The sequence below is a fragment of the Nyctibius grandis genome, chromosome 5 (genome assembly GCF_013368605.1).
Source record: "Nyctibius grandis isolate bNycGra1 chromosome 5, bNycGra1.pri, whole genome shotgun sequence".
Taxonomy (NCBI): domain Eukaryota; kingdom Metazoa; phylum Chordata; class Aves; order Nyctibiiformes; family Nyctibiidae; genus Nyctibius; species Nyctibius grandis.
The window spans coordinates 18,125,596-18,147,776 of record NC_090662.1 but is presented as its reverse complement, the minus strand read 5'-3'; the positions used below and the strand labels follow the sequence as shown (position 1 = coordinate 18,147,776).

General features: G+C 43.1%; 1 protein-coding gene across 1 annotated transcript in view; it reads left to right on the top strand.

Annotated features, from left to right (window-relative positions):
• The window catches only part of CELSR1 (cadherin EGF LAG seven-pass G-type receptor 1), a 182,873-nt gene that overhangs the window by 146,887 nt on the left and 13,805 nt on the right, over positions 1-22,181 (top strand). The window contains 9 exon segments of the mRNA XM_068401357.1: positions 1,106-1,200; positions 1,509-1,718; positions 4,392-4,575; positions 7,093-7,236; positions 8,419-8,620; positions 8,956-9,123; positions 14,645-14,771; positions 15,165-15,365; positions 20,579-20,753. Of these exon segments, the coding sequence (XP_068257458.1) occupies positions 1,106-1,200; positions 1,509-1,718; positions 4,392-4,575; positions 7,093-7,236; positions 8,419-8,620; positions 8,956-9,123; positions 14,645-14,771; positions 15,165-15,365; positions 20,579-20,753 (1,506 nt within the window).

Below are 22,181 nucleotides of genomic sequence, written 5' to 3'. Positions count from 1 at the left end.
GCTGTGAGCGCTCCTCAGACTCAATGAGTTATAAATGGTTATGTGACTTCCCCAAATATTACCGGGGGGGAGGTCACTGCCTGTAGGTGTGCAGAAGATTTGTGGTCACCCAAGCTCCTGTTCTGAGGGTTTTAGGAGATAGAATTAATTTTTTTTTAATTGAGGAGTATTTACATTATTAAACATATAAGGTTGAATTAAAATAAATTCTCTCACTAAATTTGCGCTGTTCTTGTGGTTGACCCCAGTGTCTCTTCTAGCAAATAGGCTAGCAGGCAAGGGTACTTGTAGGAATTGCACGTTTTAAGTGAATTTACAGAAAGTTCAAAAAAAGTAAGCTTTATAGTAATGAATATTCACACTGGGAACCTGAGGCTTAACTATGTTCACCGAATCGTGGAAGAGAAATAATATAATTAGATATTGTTCAATTAATTAAAATTTTTTAGATATTAGTAATTAAATGGCTTAGACACGTGCAATATGTATCCAATCCAAGTTAACTAGCACAATGTAAATTTTGAATTTGATAACTTGCACTTCACTGTGAAGGATCAACAGCCAAGAACCACGTTTTAAAATTATTTGACAAGTAGTACGAAATAATAGGCTAAATTAAACAGTGAGCTGCTCACAGACCATTCACAAGGGGCAAAAGAAAATTATATGTGTTGGCTGAAGTGTTTACCCTGTGCTGCATGCGAGGGTGCTAACATGTTTTGACAAGAAGACAGCATTTATCTGGGAGGTCTTCCTATACTGGCTATTGCACAGAAATCTGAGCAGGGATGTGTTTTCATAAATATTTAGGAAGCGCACAGCCTTTCTCAAATCTGGTATAAATAAATTGCTGAATTCATTAGAGAATGTTAGGGCAGCGAGGCTGAGAGCAGTTGGGCAGATCCAAAGCTTACCTGACTTTTCTCTAAAGCCTGGGATAAAATGATTCATGAAGAAAAGTTTTTAACTTTTCTCAGACAGGAATGCCACTCTGGAAAGTGAAATACGTGCGTATCTCTAGAGAGTCTAGGAAATTTGAAATCTGTGAAGATTTCTCCAGCACAATTCGGAACGTTATTTACCATTAACGCTTTGTTTCCTTCAGGAAACGCGGTTCGCCATTGTAACATTGAGAAGGGCTGGCTGCCTCCTGAGCTTTTCAACTGCACCACCAACACTTTCGTGGATCTAAAAATCATGGTAAGGTGTGGTTTCCCTTTTTTACCTTTATTTTATAAGTGACCATCAGTTCAGACTCATTTGATATCCCTGCACTCCATCTTTTGACTGAGTCCTTGAACCCTCTCGTTTCCCATCAGGACACTTGTGCTTCTCTGGCTCTCAGTTACATTTTCCATTGAATTGTCCTGTCCACCCTTTCTCAAGACAAAAACCATTTTGATCAAACAACTCTTGTGCCAGAAATCCCTAAATGATGATAGTCTTTGTAACTAGAAGGAAAAAAAAAATATCATTGGGTTTTTTCTTCCTTCTTGTCTCTGATTCAGAATGAGAAGTTACACCACAATGAGACCAAGTTGGATGGAGACAAAACCATACGGATCGTGAGAGTGCTGCAGAATGCCACCAAATACACACACAGCTTGTATGGCAACGATGTAAGGACAGCTTACCAGATGATGATCCGGGTCCTTCGATATGAGAGCCAGCAGCAAGGGTTTGACTTGGCAGCCACAAGGGACGTGGAATTCAATGAAGTAAGAGAGATAGTATCTACTGTGCTGAGCCTTTACAGTTCCTCTTAAAAGTTTTATGGCAATGGATAATTAAATTTGTCTTTGACCAAGGTGGAGCAAGTATCATGTAATTGCTTAATCTGTTTCACAAATGAGTCAGTCTTCCCAATTTAGAATGGGAAGTTGGTTATGCATGTGTGTGTGCACACATAATAAATATCATCATAGTAACAAGCAAAAGCAAAATTCCCCAAATGAAAAAATAATCAAGTTAATGTGTTCTTCCTGCATAAAATAGCTTTGTGTACCATATTCAATTTTGTTGGAAAACCTGCCTAATGTGATCATTTTCATCTAAATCTGCAGCGAACTAACTCTGAGCCAGTTACTGACTCTGAAGGTTTCTTATAATTCAGTCTGGAAACACTTGAGTCATGTTTATTAAAGAGTTGATACACTGAAAGACACTCCGTACCATATTGATACTTAAAGTGATGCAGGCACATACAAGAATGCGTGCCAGAGGGCTCCTGCTAGTCAGAGCTTTCATGAAAGACCCAGTTATTACCAAAGACCTGGCCAGGTCTAGAGAACAAGCTGTAGCACCCTCCCTGTCTATGGGAAATACATAGTTGTGGTGGAAAAATGTGAGATGGGGAGGAAGTTGGGAGTTTTTTGTGGTCTGAAAATGTGAAGGTTGCATGACCCATGTCAGGCTTGTAGGCCTCTCCTTGTTCCCATGTGTGCTGGGGGTACTGCTGTCCACACTTGCCAATACTATATCCGAGGTCCTAATCATGGCACAGCAGAGAGTCCAAGCTAAAACATCCTGCTGGAGCTGTGCCAGCAGAGCCTGGGGCTTGAGCACCAGCATAGGGATGCTGGAACAACCCTCCATGCCAAGACTGGTTTCTGTCCTGGCCAAAGGTGGTCTGGCTCCCTTTGAAGGTGTGTTACACCCAGCTCACAGCTCACAGTACTCCAGGAGGACCAGCCAGGTCAGGCAGACTTTGGGGTGAACTTGGAGACCCTGCACAAGGCCAGGCTGCACCAGCAGAGGACGATCCTGGGGAGGTGGGAGCAGGAGGAAATGTGGCTGAGAAGATTCCTCAGTGTCTTGGGCTGTACAGTCAACAGAGAGCGGAGAACTTCTGAAATGTGTAACATTTTAGATGCACCAGATTTTAAGAGATTCAGTTTTTCCTTTCCTAAGGAGACACTGTGCTGACAAACTTGTACCTGCGGGCTGTGGAGTGATTTAATTCCTCCATTCGGATCTTGAGAAGGAACTTAGTTTTTAGCATATTTTGATAAGTAACAATGAGAACAATAAGGAAAAAAAAGGGGTTTGGAAACCTTGGCTTTAATTTATTATCCTCTGCACTTGGCACTGAAACTCATCTAGTTGATGTTTTCAAGAACTCCCTAAATATTTTTAGGTCAGGTCAGGAATTTGAAAACTAATCGGTAAAGCTCATGAGAAAAAGGAGGCAATATCCTAGGCTGAGAGAGCACAAGGGGAGAAGGAATTTTTTTTTATATGGTCTCAGGTAGAAGCCTGAAAAATGGATAATAAAAAAACATAAATAACATTCACAAACACTGAGGAGACCTGGTACCAAGTACGGCATGTGTCTCCTGCGTTCCTGGGGAACTGTGTAGTTCTTCTCAGCTGTGTAGTTCTTCTCACCCTAGATAACAGCAGTCATACTGGCAGCCTCTTTTATCTCAGATACAAGCTCACAACCTCAGACAATACTTAGAGAATATAGCATCTTCCCTGTCTGCTTCTAAATGAAGGGTTACGTGTATCGAAATACTCATCTTGGCTATTTTAGAGATTGAGGTGATTAATTCCTACCATCGTTTATGCAAATTTTACCTTAGTTAGGAATTAGGTTTTGACACAACAATGTAGTTCATACGTACACCAAGATTAAAAGCTTCCTAGCACCTTTCCCATTTAAGCATTTAACACTCTCTTTTGGGGTCTTCTTCCATTCAGCCTGAGGGTCCCATTGCATATTCTTGTAAGAAAGGGCAGAAAGGGCAGGTCCTCAGCTAGAACTTTCTTTTTAACACCACTTGTAAGCAACATAAAAATGGGGGAGAACAACATGATTTATGTTTTCTTATGTATTTTCAAGTTTGTATGTGCAAGTTAATATTTGCTCTTGTCATTCTTCACCGTGTAAGTTGTCCTAGTTAGGAATCAGCAAAGTAAAAAAAAATATAGAAAGCAATCTTGCTATCTGTGGCTTTCTTTTGATTTTTAACATATCACATTATTTTGATTTCTCTGGAGGAGTTTTTCAGTGTGCATACCAAGTGCTCTGCTTTTCTTGTCTCTCATCTCGCAGAGACAAAGAAAACACAGTTAGGTTTTCCTTCTGCATTTTCTTACTAGGTTTCCTGTCATAAAGAGGAAAGAAAGTAGGCAGTTCTATTACAGCCTCCAATTTTGGCTTACTTTGCTCATAAAAAGTTTGGAAGGATTTGCGTTATGTAACAAAAAACCTCAGGGTGAGTAACTGGTGTGCATATTTTCATATGGCTGCAGCAGAACATGCCTGCATTAAAATATTTCATTATACACTCACCTGAGGCAGTAATTGCCAATCACTTTCAATATTCCTCACTTGAAACCCAGCACTTTGTTCGCGTCATAATTTAGGCTTGTACTTTATTTCTCAGAATATTATCAAAGTGGGTAGTGCTCTACTGGACCCGAGCAATAAGGAGCACTGGGAGCAAATTCAGCGAACGGAGGGTGGCACCGCCCACCTGCTCAGGCACTATGAGGAATATTTCAACAACGTGGCCCAGAACATGAAGAAAACCTACATGAAACCTTTTGTCATTGTTGCCGCTAACATGAGTGAGTATCTATGTTGAAAACTGCCATTTTGTGTTAGAGACGCTAGCTGTTTGTTTTAGTAGTACCCACTGAGAAACAACATTCTTGGGGTTTCTAATCTAATCAGTGCGTTCATTTCAATTCAACTGAGCCTTGATCCATATCTCTGAGTTGCCGTGGGGGTCTCCTGGGAGATGTCTGATCTGTTTTCCCTCTGGGCCATGCCACTGCTCTGTGTGGCATTTTCTTGCAGCTACAGTAGTGTACAGATGGTAGGAAGGACAAAGTTTGTAAGTAAAGGTAATGCCTTTTGAGACCACCTAGTATAGTTGAACATAGTAGATCATGTTTTTGAAAGAATCTCACCACCACCACGGGAAGAATCACAGCAGTATAAAAAAAAATAACCTGCTCTTGATCATATAACTCAGATTTTCACATGCCTTCCTAGCCAGGAACCTATCCAGCAAATAATTTTCTGTAGAAATTCCTGTGCTGAAAGGTGTTTTCTCAAAATCACCCATCCAAGCCTTCAAACACCCTCCCAGCCTTGCAAAACCCATCATCAGAGCAAAATCCAAAATATTCACAGAATCATACAATCGTTTGCTTCGGAAAAGACCTTTAAGATCATCAGGTCCAACCATCAACCTAGCACTGCCAAGTCCACCACTAAACCATGTCTCTAAGCACCACATCTACATGTCTTTTGAATACCTCCAGGGATGGTGACTCCACCACTTCCCTGGGCAGTCTGTTCCAAGGCTTGATAACCCTTTCAGTGAAGAAATTTTTCCTGATACCCAATCTAAACCTCCCCTGGCACAACTTGAGGCCACTTCCTCTTGTCCTATCGCTTGTTTCCTGGGTGAAGAGACCAACACCTCCCTCATGGCAACCTCTTTTCAGGCAGTTGTAGAGAGCGATAAGGTCTCCCCTCAGCCTCCTTTTCTCCAAGCTACACACTACTTCACAGATGCCCCCACAGTACACGTGCGAATGAAGCACAGCAGCCACAGCCTGGTCAGCCTCTTTGCCCATTTTCTCCCTGCCCTCTCTATTTCATTTTCTCCCCAGGTACCAACAGTCTGAGCTAATCAGGTGTTGGTGATAGTCCTGCTCTGAGCAGGGGGTGCAACTGGGTTGGGTGACCTTCAGAGGTCCCTCCCAAGCAGCATTGCTCTCTGGTTTTCCTTTCAGAGGTGGTCTAAATTGTTATCAGCCTGAACTTGTATTTAGCTTTTCAAGCTGCTGCCTTTATTTCGGACCTGAAAAAGGGCTCATGTGCCAAAAAGTTTGTCTTATTTTCCCAACTACACCCATTGTATAAGAAGTGAATTTACCTTTGCCTACAAACCTTGTCCTGAGAGTGCTTCATGTCCACAGTCATAGGGACATAAAAAGCAAAGGCACGAGACAGTCAAGCTACAAAGTTATAAAGTCCTGTATCAACTCCAAGGGGGAAGGTTTATTGCTGAACTAAGCCGAACTGAAATACTTTGATTTCTGTTTAATAAACCAAAACTGAATTATTTCCTTTTGATTCAGGACTACAGAATCAAAATATTTTTATCTTCACACTTGGAAAAAAATGTCTGCTCAGTATTTTAACCGAACTGAACTGAGATGAAAACAAAAACCAGAATTTCTTGCAGGTTGTAAATCCTGATTTTTTTCGACCAGCTCTTCCTGAGTAAAAAGGTGTGAGCTTGGGAGGGATGAGGCAACTCTGGCCTGAAAGGGGTCTGTTTTCTTTTGAACAGTTTTTCCAGGTGAACATGGTGTTAATGGAGTTTCCTAATGGCTCATTTGGGAGTTATTTAGAGACTAGGAAAGGAATGGGAATTTGCAGATCTTAACTTGGATATTTCTTCATATAGAAACTTGCAGTGGATCACAGCTTTCAGGGTAGGATTACCCCGACTCCCAGCTTCTCACCTTTATTAGAACTTCTAAATTGGCACTCAATGACTTCTCTTAAATGGGAAAGTTCAAGCCAACTCAGCTGCTTTTAAATATTTTGGCAGTTAGACAACAGGCAGAGCTGATGAGGTGAGCCAGAGAGGAGCTGCTAGTGTAGAGGAAGGAGAACTGGAGGACTAAGGAGTAGTCTCAGGTAAAATCCAGTTTATTTTCTTTGCTTAGCTGACTTTGCAGTTTAACGGATGTAGAACGGATGTATTTCTGAAGCAGCAGTTTAGCCTTCCTTACGAGAAGCAAGTCTGAAATGGGAACATGCCACTTCTGTGTTTCCATGTTTGCAGTAGTGCTTTCCTAGTTTGAGATAGTCTTGTGAATTCCTTTCCACTGCAAAATAAATTCATAATTTGGTAAATGTAACATAATGCTGACATGTAAGCTTTTAGTTGTCGTTTAAGGCATTAATTGAGGTAGATAAATTTGGCTTTATCTTTTGGGATTTAAATGTCTTCGCTGCGTTGTGCAGATATTTTAACCTTTCAATCATGTTTCATTTTGTTTCAATATCATATTTGAAAGCATTGAAGTTAATTTTATGGGAAACTTTTTTTCCTCCAGTTATTGCTGTTGACATTTTTGACAAGTCTAATTTCACGGGAGCTAGAATACCACGATTTCATGAAATTAAAGAAGATTATCCAAAAGATCTGGAGTCATCTGTTGTCTTCCCTGATACTTTGTTCAGACCTTCAGACAGGAAAGGTAAAACCCTTCTGCTGCCGTTCGGAGGGCAATTTCGACTAGCTCCCAGGGAGCACGATTAATCCTCGGGAAGTAGAGTGGTACTAGGGTGAGAGCGGGGTGACCATCTACACAAGCGAACATTATTTAGGGATGGGGCAGCTGTGCATACTTCTGAGGCATTTTGCCTGCCGGCAGTGACAGGAGCATGGGGGCTGCGTAACTGGCTGTACCTGTCTGTCAGGTCTCGCTCACAGCCCCTCAAACCACCCTGTCAATGCGAGAGAAATGCTCTGCCTCTGTTCCCACCAGGATAGGATGGAACGGCTGCCTGGAGCCTGCAGCCCCACAGCCACCTTCCCCTGGTTCCTGCAGAGATGGAGGGAACCGGTGTGAGAGGTGGAGGATCCAAATCTGGGAGCAAAGCTGTGTTATCAGAACTAGATAGCAAAAAAAAAAGTCTTGAGCTGCGTAGGGAGATGGGTGATGAGGGGACGTACCTGCTTCCCAATGTCTCTGAATTACCCTGAGATTGCTGAGAGGAACCACAAGTTACCTTGGGCAAGGGAAGAGAGAGAGGGTAACCCAAAGTGCAGTAATTATACATGTGCCATGGCTGAATATCCTCTGAATGGGGAGGATGTGAAAATAACACATAATAATTAATAAGCTGATATAATTTTATGGCTGTTTCCTTAGAAACAGGGCACCTGCTTGTATGACTTGTATCTTTTCTGTAAGAAAAAAGAGAATGTGAATTTTAAGAGATACTGCCAAAACTGAAAGATCATTATATGACAGAAATAGCAGGGAGAAATCTCATGTGACCAGTTGGCATGTTCATAACACTAGTTTTGCTATATATAAAGGTACATGCAATTTAATAGCATGCATGTTGTTTTAATGTTCTCCTTAAATCATGCACAAAGTATTTATATACTGATGGATCTTCTAGCTTAGAAATGTCTTGTTTTCTAGCTAGACTAAATGGTTATTCATGGTTCAATGGTTATTTGATTATCAGCTGTATAACTATGAAATGTGCTAAAATTTTATTAAAAATATCAAATATAACATTAGTGTTATAAGCCGAGAGTTACCACAGCAGTAACATTTCTGTATCTTTGCAAAACAAAATTAACAGTTTAAATGGTAGCTCTGAAGTTGTGTGGAAAGAATTTAATATTTGTGTTAATTCCATAGCAGTGCCTACAATGAAACCTTCAAATCAAAAATTATCTTCTAAAGTGAGCAGTGATGCACTAAGCCCTGAGAGTGCTTTTGCAAAGAGAAGGAAGCGACACCCAGATTACTCAACACATCATACTGTTGCCATGGTCATTATATACCGATCCCTGGGACACCTCCTGCCTGAAAACTATGATCCTGACCGAAGGAGCTTGAGGTGAACTTCAAACCTGTTTGTGAATCGTGCAGATCCTTTCTTCCACTTGCTCTGAGTGTGTGGGGGGACACAGAGCTGCTTTTGTAGTAACCAAATGTCATCTGTGATGCAGTTGTCACCGCAGTACTGTCTCTTCTCCTCCTCTGGCACACTGTGGGAGAATAACTATGTCAGTAGTGCCAGCAGCTTTTGCAGACACAGCTGTGTGGAAGGCTGATGGTGCATCTACTTCACTTTCTAAGTGGAAGCAACTGGAAATCTATTTGCAGAACCTACCAAATCAGTGGTTTGCATTTTGACGTTTAGATCACTGTGCAATTTTTCTCCTTCTGCAGATTGCCAAATCGCCCTATTATAAACACACCTGTGGTGAGCACAGCCATTCACAGTGACGGAGAGCTTCCTCCCAACCTGGTGGAAAAGCCCATCATAGTGGAGTACGCCATGCTGGAAACAGAGGAGAGAACAAAGCCCGTCTGTGTCTTCTGGAATCACTCCATCATGTATGTCTCCAGCTTGCTTTAGGCTATGCGTGGCAACTGTCTCAGTAGCAGAGAAGTTCTGCCCAGGAAGATAATTCTGGAGGAAACCCCTTTTTGCTCAGTTCATTCAGCTGGCAACTGATTTCTGGTGAAATAGAGCCATGTAGCCATTTCCCACCAACCTAAGAAAAATGAAAATAATCATCGTAACTCTTCAAACAAAGAGTTTCTAACAAATTGTGTGTTTGTGGTTTCTAACAAACACAGTGCCATCATGTCTTTCTGCACGGTTCCTTTTCACCCAGCAATAATAAATCTCACAATTTCCTTGTATTTGCTCATGCTTTTTGCCCACAGGTGTATATCTGGACAGGCATAGTCCAGCTCCAGTGCCTGAATTCATGGCTTATCTGAGGTCCCTAAGTCAGAACTCTCATTGCTCCATGCCCTCTTTTTAGGAGGGCATCTCCAGGAAATGATTCAGTTCTTACATGGGCTGAATCTTCTTCTGTTACACTCCAGTGACTATGGACAGAGTACATGGCAAGCAGGCACCCACCCTTGATGCCTCAGCCAGGCCTAGTGCAAAAAATTACAAAACCAAGTCTTCATGCTGGTAAAAAGGAGTCCTGAGGTTTTGCGGATAAAATTATGTGAGTAAAGATTATAAATTCTTGAATCACAAATTTTTGAATCAAAAGTCAACCCAGAAACAGTTGCACTGATAAGAAGCAACTTACCTTTCATTCCATTAGTGGTTGTGGATTTGCTTTCATTTGTTTTAGTGAAAAATTGGAGGGAGAGAAAATACCTTCTTTGGGACCTTACACCTCTTCCAGTTGTTAGGAAGCAATCATGATACATAAGCAGAACATAAGGAGAGAGTATTTGACTCTCTAGGAGGGAAGTATGAGGGAAAAGATTAAATATTCTGAAAATGGCTCATTTAGGTATTTTGTATTCAGTAAAGTTAAAGATACAGACATATTTTTCTTGAAAATGTGAAAACTGCTCATTTTTTGTTGGGTTTATGGCATTGTGGAAACAGCATAGTCCTGTTGGAGGTATTTCAAGAGTGCAGGTAAAACAAAAGAAAATGTGTTGAGGGATAGGTACATGCTCTGCACGTTATGATTTCACAATACTGTACCTATTAAATATATAATGCAATTTCCAACCATAAAACCAGGTATATAGGGAGAGGATGATATTGTCTGCCCAGGGTACGAGGAATAGCTGTTACTTGTTTCTTAATAATCCAAAAATTCTAGTAAAGCTATGGAAAAATCCATTAAAAGGCACTATCCTGTGCTGGAAATAAAAGAGCAAACTAACATAGGAAATATTTGCCTCCTGATGAAAAGCTTCAGGAGTTTATATTGTTGAAAGGATTGAAGAGGCAACAGAAATCTGTTATGTTCACAATAAACTACTCCATTTGCCTGCATGTAAAATAGTGCTTGTATGTAGAGATGATTCTGCCCATAATGAGGGAATGGCAAGTCCTTTGTCATAAATTTTTAAACACTGTATGGGCTTGAATAACTCATTAGCTCTAAAGTGATTCATCTATTAGCTATTTGCTGGCAACTTCAATGGCATTGTTGTCTGTGGTACGTCTTCCTACAGCCACAATTGAAAAGCAGCTCTTAAACTGCATGTAATGAAAGAGTTTTTAAAAAGTGAGTACTTTTCAAGAGAAAGTGATATTAAAACAGTTTAACAAATATTTTATTGCTGTATGAAAAACATGTCCTGTTATATCTGACTAAAAACTCTTTCAGTAACTACAAGACTATCTTTATTACTCATTAACTTCGGAATAGAATAATTAATATTGATACAAAATAATTTCTGAAGTCACTGGAGTTAACCAAGGCTGCACAGGGAAGAATTTTTAAGGGAGCAGTTCCTCTGCAATGTTAATACAAGAGATCTCCTGATATGAAATATTATTTACTGGTTTTAACCTTTTCTTGTGTACTTTTCAGAGGAACACTATAACAAAATCACGTTATTCATAGAATCATAGAATCATAGAATGGTTTGGGTTGGAAGGGACCTTAAAGATCATCTAGTTCCAACCCCCCTGCCACAGCCAGGGACACCTTCCATTAGACCAGGTTGCTCAAAGCCTTATCCATCCTGGCCTTAAACACGGCCAGGAAGGGGGCAGCCACAACTTCTCTGGGCAACCTGTTCCGGTGTCTCAGCACCCTCACAGGAAAGAATTTCTTCCTAATATCTAATCTAAATCTACCCTCTTTCAGTTTAAAACCATTCCCCCTCGTCCTGTCACTACTTGTCCTTATAAAAAGCCCCTCTCCCGCTTTCCTATAGGCCCCCTTCAGGTACTGGAAGGCTGCTAGAAGGTCTCCCCAGAGCCTTCTCTTCTCCAGGCTGAAGAGCCCCAACTCTCTCAGCCTGACTTCATAGGAGAGGTGCTCCAGCCCTCTGATCGTCTTCATGGCCCTCCTCTGGACTCGCTCCAACGGCTCCATGTCCTTCTTCTGTTGGGGGCCCCAGAGCTGAACGCAGTACTCCAGGTGGGGTCTCATGAGAGCAGAGTAGAGGGACAGAATCACCTCCCTCAACCTGCTGGCCATGCTTCTTTTGATGCAGCCCAGGATACGGTTGGCCTTCTGGGCTGCCAGCACACATTGCCAGCTCATGTTGAGCTTCTCATCAACCATCACCCCCAAGTCCTTCTCCTCAGGGCTGCTCTCAATCCATTCTCCATCCAGCCTGTATTTGTGCTTGCGGTTGCCCCGACCCACATGCAGGACCTTGCACTTGGCCTTGTTGAACTTCATGCGGTTTGCACAGGCCCAGCTCTCAAGCCTGTCAAGGTCCCTCTGGATGGCATCCCTTCCCTCCAGCGTGTCGACCACACCACACAGCTTGGTGTTGTCAGCAAACTTGCTGAGGGCACACTCAATCTCACTGTCCGTGTTGCAGACAAAGATGTTAAACAGCACTAGTCCCAATACCAACCCCTGAGGAACACCACTCGTCACTGGTGTCCACTTGGACATTGAGCCATTGACCTCAACTCTTTGAGTACGACCATCCAGCCAATTCTTTATCCACCGAGTGGTCCATCCGTCAAGTCCATGTCTCTCCAATTTAGAGACAAGGATGTCACGCGGGACAGTGTCAAATGCTTTGCACAAGTCCAGGTAGATGACATCAATTGCTCTTTCCCTATCCGCCAGTGCTGTAACCCCGTCTTAGAAGGCCACCAAATTTGTCAGGCATGATTTGCCTTTAGTGAAGCCGTGTTGGCTGTCACAAATCACCTCCTTGATTTCTGTGTGCCTCAGTATAGTTTCCAGGAGGATCTGCTCCATGATCTTGCCACCACAGAGGTGAGACTGACTGGTCTGTAGTTCCCCGGGTCTTCCTTTTTCCCCTTCTTAAAAATGGGGGTTATGTTTCCCCTTTTCCAGTCAGTGGGAACTTCACCAGACTGCCACGACTTCTCAAAAATGATGGATAGCGGCTTAGCGACTTCACCCGCCAGTTCCCTCAGGACCCGTGGGTGCACCTCATCAAGTCCCATGGACTTGTGTACCTTCAGGTTCCTTAGATGGTCTCGAACCTGATCTTCTGCTACAGTGGGTGGTTCATCATCCTTCCAGTTCCTGCCTCTGCCTTCTGTGACTTGGGTGGTAAGGCTAGAGATCTTGCAGGTGAAGACTGAGGCAAAGAAGTCGTTGAGTACCTCAGCTTTCTCCATATCTTGGGTAACCAGGTCTCCCGTTTCCTTCTGGAGAGTGCCCCCATTTTCCCTAGTCTTCCTTTTATCACTGACATACCTATAGAAGCATTTCTTGTTGTCCTTGACATCCCTGGCCAGATTTAATTCTCTCAGGGCTTTAGCTTTCCTAACCTCATCCCTGGCTAATTGCACAATTTCCCTGTATTCCTCCCAGGCTACCTGCCCTTGCTTCCACCCTCTGTAGGCTTTCTTCTTGTGCCTGAGTTTGTCCAAGAGCTCCTTGTTCATCCATGCAGGCCTCCTGGCGTTTTTGCCTGCCTTCCTCTTTGTCGGGATGCATCGCTCCTGAGCCTGGAGGAGGTGGTCCTTGAATACTAACCAGCTTTCTTGGGCCCCTCTTCCCTCCAAGGCTTTATCCCAAGGGACTCTCCCAAGCAGGTCCCTGAAGAGGTCAAAATCTGCTCTCCTGAAATCCAGGGTGGTGAGCTGGCTGTGCGCCCTCCTTGCTGCCCTATGGATCTTGAACTCCGCCATTTCATGGTTGCTGCAGCCAAGGCTACCCTTGAGCTTCACGTCCCCTGCCATCCCCTCCTTGTTGGTGAGAACAAGGTCCAGCATGGCACCTCTCCTCGTCAGCTCCTCTATCACTTGGAGAAGGAAGTTGTCATCCACGCATTCCAGGAACCTCCTGGATTGCTTGTGCCCAGCTGTGTTGTCCTTCCAACAGATGTCAGGGTGGCTGAAGTCCCCCATGAGGACCAGGGCCTGTGAACGTGAAGCTGCATCTGTCTGTGGAGGGCCTTATCCGCTTGGCCATCCTGGTCGGGTGGCCTGTAGCAGACGCCCACTATAAGGTCTCCCATCCCTGCCCGCCCTTTAATCCTGACCCATAAGCTTTCCGTCCGCTCCTCCTTCATCCCCAGACAGAGCTCCATGCACTCAAACTGATCATTGACATAGAGCGCAACACCCCCTCCTCGTCTCCCCTGCCTGTCCTTCCTAAAAAGCCTGTATCCCTCCATTCCAACGCTCCAGTCATCAGAGTCATCTCACCATGTCTCTGTGATGCCAATAAGGTCATAGCCTTGCAGGTATGAGCACATCTCTAGTTCCTCTTGTTTGTTCCCCATGCTCCATGCATTTACATAGAGGCATTTCAGTTGGGCCCCGGACGAAGCTGCCTTGTGGCCTGAAATTTCTATCCATGGCTCTTCTGGTGCTCTCCTGTCAACCCGCCATCCTTCTCCAGTCTCTGGGCACCTATTACTGGCCCTGGCATCAAACTGGCTGAATTGGGATGGACTGAGGATCCCCTCCCCCAGCAAATCTGGTTTGAAGCCCTCTTTACCAGCTTGGCTAACCTATGACCCAAGATGGTCATTTGCTGAAACATATTTCATATAAGAGCTCTACATGTGGCATCTAGATCTAGGGAAACAGGGATGACTCAGAAACATGTATCTGTGGTTTTGGTATTTTTTACCTTTGCTACGGCCCGTTTGCTCTGTGCTGTCGCTTCCCTATATTGCTTGTGTGGTCACTGACCCAAAAGCAAATATTTTTAAATTTTTTTTTTAAACTCAAATGATTGTTATAAAACCACAAAATCTGGCCAGAAAAGCCAGCTGTCATATCAGAAACTACTTCAACTGAAGGCTTTTTAAGTTGATGATACTCTTTCAGGCAGGTGACAGCTATAAATATTTCTGTCTTGGTACTTACAGTCCTCTCTGGTTGCAGAGCAAGAGCTGCCCCGGAGAGCAATAGCAGTGGGAGGTGAGATCAGAGGACGGCTCTCAGAAATGCCTTTTTTCCTTGCAGGGTTGGCGGGACAGGTGCCTGGTCCTCCAGAGGATGTGAGCTATTTTCCAGAAACCAGAGCCATATCGCTTGCCAGTGCAACCATATAACCAGCTTTGCCGTCCTGATGGACATTTCGAAACGAGAGGTGGGTGATGTCAGGCTCATGATTTTTGAGGGCTTTGATTTTCAAAGGCTTTGATTCAGAGCTTGAGCTTGAGCTTTGAGCATGACTCAGAGCATTGTCAGCAGATCAGTCCCATGTTGCAGTGTGTCAGGAGTGCGTTGCCCCATGCCTGACAGCACCTGCTGTTGGGTCTGCTGAAAGGAGCTTCTTAGCTGGTCGGTGCACCCTCTGGGTGCTGCCCGTACACACTCAACATGTTGAGTGACTTAAGAGGTGGCATCATCCACTCCTATTGGTCCTACGTTGTACGTTGGCTCAGTAGTAATGAAAACATTGACATTCCGAGTAATAGATTTGATTGGAGGAAAAGGAAGGGAAAACTCACAGAGGTCCTGTCAATCTGTTTTTCTGCAGAATGGGGAGGTGCTTCCCCTGAAGATCGTCACTTACACAACCGTATCCATCTCGCTAGTGGCTTTGCTGCTGACCTTCATACTGCTGGTCTTGATCCGCACGCTACGTTCCAACTTGCACAGTATCCATAAAAACCTGGTGGCTGCCCTTTTCTTCTCCGAGCTCGTCTTTCTTATTGGAATCAACCAGACTGAAAACCCGGTAAGATTTACTCTGTGCTTATTGCCAGAGTTGTTGTCAAGCTTTAAATCAGGGTTTATATTGCCACTTTTACCTGCTTCCATCTGTCTCACTTTCTGTTCTTTTTTCCTTCTGCTTGGCCTCAACAGTCATTTGAAAAACATCAGACTTTTGATATATTCCTGTGTGTTTTACATGATTAATAGCAATGCCAGGAGATAGGACTATTATCTTATTTTCAGAGAATACATGACAGCAGTTGTGTTGAAGGCTTATCCCAGGAACTAAGCCCTGAATACTGATTTCTTCCTTGCTTTCCATCAGTACATTTTCTGTCTTGCTTTGTCTGTTCGGTAAGAGGTGCTCCGGTTTCTCTTGCAGCAAGTACCTCACAAGCAGCTCCTGATGTTGACTGCTAGGTTGTCAACTATGTGTTGCTGTGCAGGTGCTAATATGCATGTTGCACACCCACCATGGGCATTCTGTAGAAGCCACTTGCCAGGCATGGGACAGCTTGCTATATCCACAAATCAGTAGCGAACCTGTCGCTTTGCTTTGTGCCTTCCAGCCACAGTGATTGTTGGCTTCAGCCCATCATATCTGTTGCCAAATGCAGGCACCTCCAGCATTGTGCATATCAAGAAACACAAGCTATGGATGGACTGAATATGAGAGATATGCCACACATGAAGTGTGCATGTCCTGTACCTAGGACCTCATTGCTATCTTAACTATGTAGCATTGTATGTAGTATTGCTGCTAATTCCAGGCATGGGACAGCTTGCTATATCCACAAATCAGTAGCGAACCTGTCGCTTTGCTTTGTGCCTTCCAGCCACAGTGATTGTTGGCTTCAGCCCATCATATCTGTTGCCAAATGCAGGCACCTCCAGCATTGTGCATATCAAGAAACACAAGCTATGGATGGACTGAATATGAGAGATATGCCACACATGAAGTGTGCATGTCCTGTACCTAGGACCTCATTGCTATCTTAACTATGTAGCATTGTATGTAGTATTGCTGCTAATTCTTAGGAGCACTTGTCTCAAAAGTCATGGTTACCGTGCAGTCAGGTAGGAGACAAGCAGGCAAGGATTCTAGCACTGCCAAGCTTCACAGTTGCCTTTACCAGTCAGTAGACAGATGGGGGATGACATGCAATAAAAAGTATGTCCTTAACGGATATGAAGAATATTCAAAATGTTAGTGTAGGGATTATCTGAACATTCTGAATAAAATTTATATTCTAGAAATCCTTTACTGTACCTGTTTCAATCTAAATTTTGAGAGGGAAGTACAATCTTGAGATGAAAACACACACACAAAAAAAAATAACCATGCTGATTCCACATTGTCCAAGCAGCAGAGATGGAAGAAAATGCCTACATTCACTGGGTATCGTCACTGTTACGGTAACGACACCATCGTGCCTGACCATGTAGCCTCACTTACTATATAACTTAAGCCTAAAGTGCCACCCTGGATTCTGATACCCATTTGAGCTGTAACATGCATTTTAGAAAGTATCTGACCTTGATTTAGAGATTTGGTGTGATGGCAGAGTCCCTTACCTCTGTTAGCGTGTCATAGTGTCTCGTCCTAGTTATATGTGCTGTCAGATTTTGTCTAATTTCAACTTAGAGTAACTGGGTGCTGTGAAGACCTTTTCCTAGCAAATTTGAGAGACCTCTCTTATAAAAATTGTCTTCTCAGGAAGCCTCTCTTCAATAGTATTTCTTTAGGAAAACTAAATAAAATTAAGCTGCTTAAATTCGTCAATTTCTAAGATTCAGATTATTCTGTTGCCTTTTTTCTAGGCTTTCTTCCACAACTTTACCTTTTGGAAAATTTTGAGTTCTAAACTGGACAAAGCTTTCCAGCTGGTGCTGTTGCTTCCAGTCCCATATTCCAATATTCCCCTGCACCAGGAACTCCAGTTATCTGCAGCCACGATGAGGTCTTCTGCAGTGACCTACCCTCTGGGATATGGTCTCACATCATGTATGACACATGTTGTCTGTTTCATAACATACGAGTTTGCATATTAAAACAACTTTGCCCAAATGAACTTATCTTGCCAACTGATCCACAGCACTCCATGTAACTTGACCTTTCCCATGCCTTCTTGAGCACACCACTCATTTTTCACTGCATTTCACTAGCAGGGAGTTTATACTCTTTCAGTTCTCCGACATGGATACTGAGGAGCAGGGGACCAAGCCCACATCCCTGCAGGATCTTACCAAAAATTATGCTGTAAATGATGGCTCCTCATTTCCAGATTCCTTTCACAGTATCATGAAGCACCAAGCAAAGGTTTAGAAGAGTAGTAAAACAGTTCATTACAGCAATACCACAAATGCTAATGGTTGTACTTGGTGAGATTGTTCTCTTTTGCTCCTTCTCATTTTCATGCTTTGGGGCTCATGGTGTGATTGTGTCCTGTACTGTTACCAGGACTCAGTGAAACACTCCAAACCTTTAACCCTCTTACAAAGATCTTTAAGTTACAGAATATATTTCATACAGCAGAAAGCAGCTCCTTACAGCCTACCCAGTCAATTTGAGAAGTTAGGAGGGCTGTAAGCCATGTCTGCCTGAGACAATTATTCATCTGTCTGTATGGAATGAGAGTTGTCTAACGAGTCATGCACTGATGAACATAAAGAGGGAAAGAATGCTGGAGCACAAATAATGCTGTACTGCTTGGCACCCAGCCTGGCTTTTATGGGTTTCTGTAAATTAACAGTCACATTTCTGGGTGAGGTTTTAGTCTTTCCCTGGACTATTGATAGAAAGTAATTAATTTTCTTTATTTATTCTTACCTGAAAAAGGTGATGTTCAGGGCAGCAGTCTACTCATATGCGTGTGCCAGTAGGAACAAAAAAAGCCCTGCTTACATAGAGGGAAGAAAGGTCTTTTATTTGGTGAGCTACATTTTCAATAACACTTGGTGTTATAATAAAGCTGATGCAGTAAGTGAATCCAGAAAGCTGGCAGTCTTTGTATGACTCCTTCACTCAGCAAAGTTAAACAGGGAAACGCACATTTCTGAGCATTATACTATGAAAAGACACTAAAAAGTCATGCCAAAATTTGAAAGCAGGGTCAATGCTGCATGGGAACAAAAGGATCCAAAACACAACGTAAAACATTTTGAAACAAAAATTGAGTGGTTACACGAAGCGCTCTTAATTCAAGCTTATCAACAGATCCTTGGCAAAATCCTTTGCTTTGCTTCTGAAAGGAGAAGGTTAATTGCGAGATTTCAATTCAGGTGTCGGATTCCTGTTTTCACCCATCAAACTGTTAAGCTGGGAGAAAAGCTGGTTAGCAGATATTACAGAAATGCAAGTCTGTGAAGGTCAGAAGTTTCAAGGTGGCCATTTGGTCACAAAGATGACTTCGGCTACCAGTAGCTGTTTCTCCTAGTCACTCTAAGGACTCAGTCTCTTTGGTTTCAGCAGGTCCTTCATTTTTTCTGTTCTTAGCCTGGCAGCGCTCAGTGGTCCACCTTGTGCTGCTGACATAGGATAAAAACCAAATCCAGACTTGGGACTGGAAGGTCTAGATCCCCTTGTTCCTAGCCAAAGCTGTGAACTACCCGGCCAGCACTTGCTTGTTTTCTGCTTGTCCTTCATGACTTCTGTGCCTGACTGCAAGTAGCGCAGCCTCAAGAGGAGGGTAGAGCTGAGCATTTCTGGATCCAGAATATCTTACAGCCTGGTGGTTAGGGTGGTTTTCTGCAGTGGATGAGAAGGGGGTTAACCCACCTGCTCAAGCCACGTAGGGCCTAGAAGCCACTCTCCCACTTTCACAGAATCATAGAATTGTAGTTAAATACTGTGATTTTGACATTAGATAAAAGGTTGATTCCACTTTTTGGATTTATCTGCAGAGTAGGTGATGATCTACTTGGACTGCATCATTTTAGTCCAGTGATAACAGCCAGGCATCCTCCATGACATGTTGAAGTATAGATGTGCAAGGTCTGCAGGGTTCATCAGTGAAGGGCAGAGCTGCAAGGACAAAAGAGACAGCCACTGCCTTACCCCATGGATGCGTCCATGCTTTTGCTTCTCAATTTTTTTTAAAAGAGTCTCGGAAAAGGAGCTATAGATGGAACAGACCTTGTCAGACCTATGACACAGTCACATAGAGGCAAAATGGTCTGTCGATCTTATGCTAGATCATAAGATCACATCAAATTTTGCCTATTTGTGAAACAGACATTTCATTTAATTGATAAGAAAAATCTTCAAAGAAAGGCTGGATTTCTTTGGTTGAGGTCTATAGATCATTTGTTGCACATGTTCAGCACAATTACTTTTCCTGGGCTGAAGCTTCATGGATTTCTGTGCCAGAAGTGAAATTTTTCAGAGCAAGAAGGGCTTTCTCAGGGACTGGTCCTAAACTGAAGACTTAAGATCTGTCTCAAACTTCTCTACCTCTGCGAAACACAAGGAGAGTTTCTTTGTACTTCTTTATCTACTAATACCAGGCACAAAACGTGGTCTACTTTAAGACAAAACAAAATAGCACACTTCCTTGGAGAGAGATATCTCTCTCTCTGGAAAGAATGAAGCAACAGAAAAACTCATAGTATGGCCCTTGATGTGGAAATGGGAGACACCGAGTGAGTGAAAGGCTGAAGGTGGCCGTTCTCAGGAGCAATTTGGTGGCTTTGCAGTGAAACTGTTTTAGCTGATGCAGTTAAACATACTGTGGCTGAATTCAGTGTAGTGGCATTGTGCAGGCAAGGCTCATACACGGGGCAGGGCAGAGGGTCTGCAGCCTCTCTAGGAGCATCCCCACCTCCTGCTCCGCACCAGGAGAAAGAGTCAGGAGCCCTGCAAGCCCTGCCCCTCCTGCGAGCAGGAGGAATGTGGTCAGAACAGCCAAAATCCTCACCTGTGTAGCAAATATGCACAGAGAAGTTAACTACAGAACATGGAGCGCAAAGGCAGTGACCAAAAGCATGTGGGGTTGATAGGGTAATGCTGAATCAGACTCAGAACAGGCCACATAATTTAAAAAAAAAAAAAAAAAAAAAGCTTTCACATTATGAACAGCTTTTCTGAAACTCTGGAAAACTTAATTAATGGCAGTGTATCTGTTCTGCCAGAACCTTTTTATTACACTTGCCTTTAGCTGCACGGGGGAGCCAGTGACTCACCAGGTTATGATTCAGAAGAGCAACTCTAATTTCCCTGCCCTTTCCCTTCTGCAGTTTGTGTGCACCGTGATTGCCATCCTCCTGCATTATTTCTACATGAGCACCTTTGCATGGATGTTCGTGGAGCAGCTCCACATCTACCGGATGCTGACTGAAGTGAGGAACATCAACTTCGGGCACATGCGGTTCTACTATGTCGTTGGCTGGGGCATTCCTGCCATCATAACAGGTACCCTCAGCCACCCTGAAACAGCTTCATTTCCCTCCCTTGCCATCTTCACTGGCCAGGTTCAGGAAAGTTACCCCATCCCAGACTATGGGTGCACTCAACTGCTGCTGTCACTTCAGCGTTTTCCTGATCGAGGCCAACACCAAACCATGTCTAGCAGAAGTCAGCCTGAATTTGGCAGATCTATATACCAAATGTCTGTCGCCCCAGCTGAAGTGATACTGAGGGTTTTACAATAACATAAACATAATTGCACCTAGATTAAAGCAGGATTTGGTAACATTGCTTGGGAATAACAGTATTTTTATTTTAACAGCTTTGCCTGTAGCCTTCAGAAATTTTCCTTCCCTGTGCTGGTACCTTGGGGTATGGACACACGGTCTCTCGGGCAGGTAGCGGCAATGGTTTCAGCAGCGATGCTACCCACAAGGCATTACTGCCCTTCACTGGACGTTCCTCTTGCCTACCCTCAACTGGCAGTAAATGCTCCCTGAAGGAGTTTTCAGCAGTTCTGTTTTATTTGGCATAAAAACGAGCTGGGAATACTCAAAGCAACCTTTTACTTCATTTCAGGTGCTAAGGCAATAACTTCCAGTTGAGGAAAAGTAATCAAAAGCTGGAGGCAGTAATCTTTTAAACTGTTCCAGGATGATCCACAGGAGCACATCCATCTCCGCCCTCACCATGCCTATTTTTGCAGTCAGACATTTCCAGTGCTACCCTAAGCACATGGTGCTGCGTTAATTCAGGCAGACAGCTCCTCGGGAAGTGCGCTTCGCAGAACAGTTGGAGTGGGGTTTTTTTGGTTCAGCTATTTCAGCATCTGTTGCTATATGGGAAATCAGATCATAGGCAGACAGTTAACTTTTATCCAATTACCTTTATTTTTACAGATACTGTCAGCAATGGCAGAGATGTCTCTCAGATCAAACAAATAGCTATCACTCATATACACTTGGAAAAAATACTGTTAGAATTTTAAAAATATATGTTTTTTTTTTTCTCTGTGACTTAAGAAAGTGTAATACAGAAACATAAGGTAGGTTAGTACAGGTTAACTTCCATTCTGGAGAGCTAGTAAGTTTTTTCCATATCACCTTGTGCCTAAATATTTTCTGCTTCTATGAGTTTCTCCAGAACACAGTGGAAGGTACAGCCCAGAAGGCTCTGCCACTCTAGACATATCTCTGACATTTTAAATAGAAATTGTCCTTGAACTCCTAAAACATTTCAGACCTGTGTAACTTTTATCACTACATACAAGACTACTGCAGTATATTTAGGAATGTTTAAGTGCCATCAGATAGTTGGCAGCATCATTTCTGGCAGAAAAGTATTATCATTAAATAGCAGTAAACAATTTGTGTTTCAGAAGACAACTCTTTAGAAGAATTTTGTCAGAAGGATTTTCTGTTTCATATTTAGTTT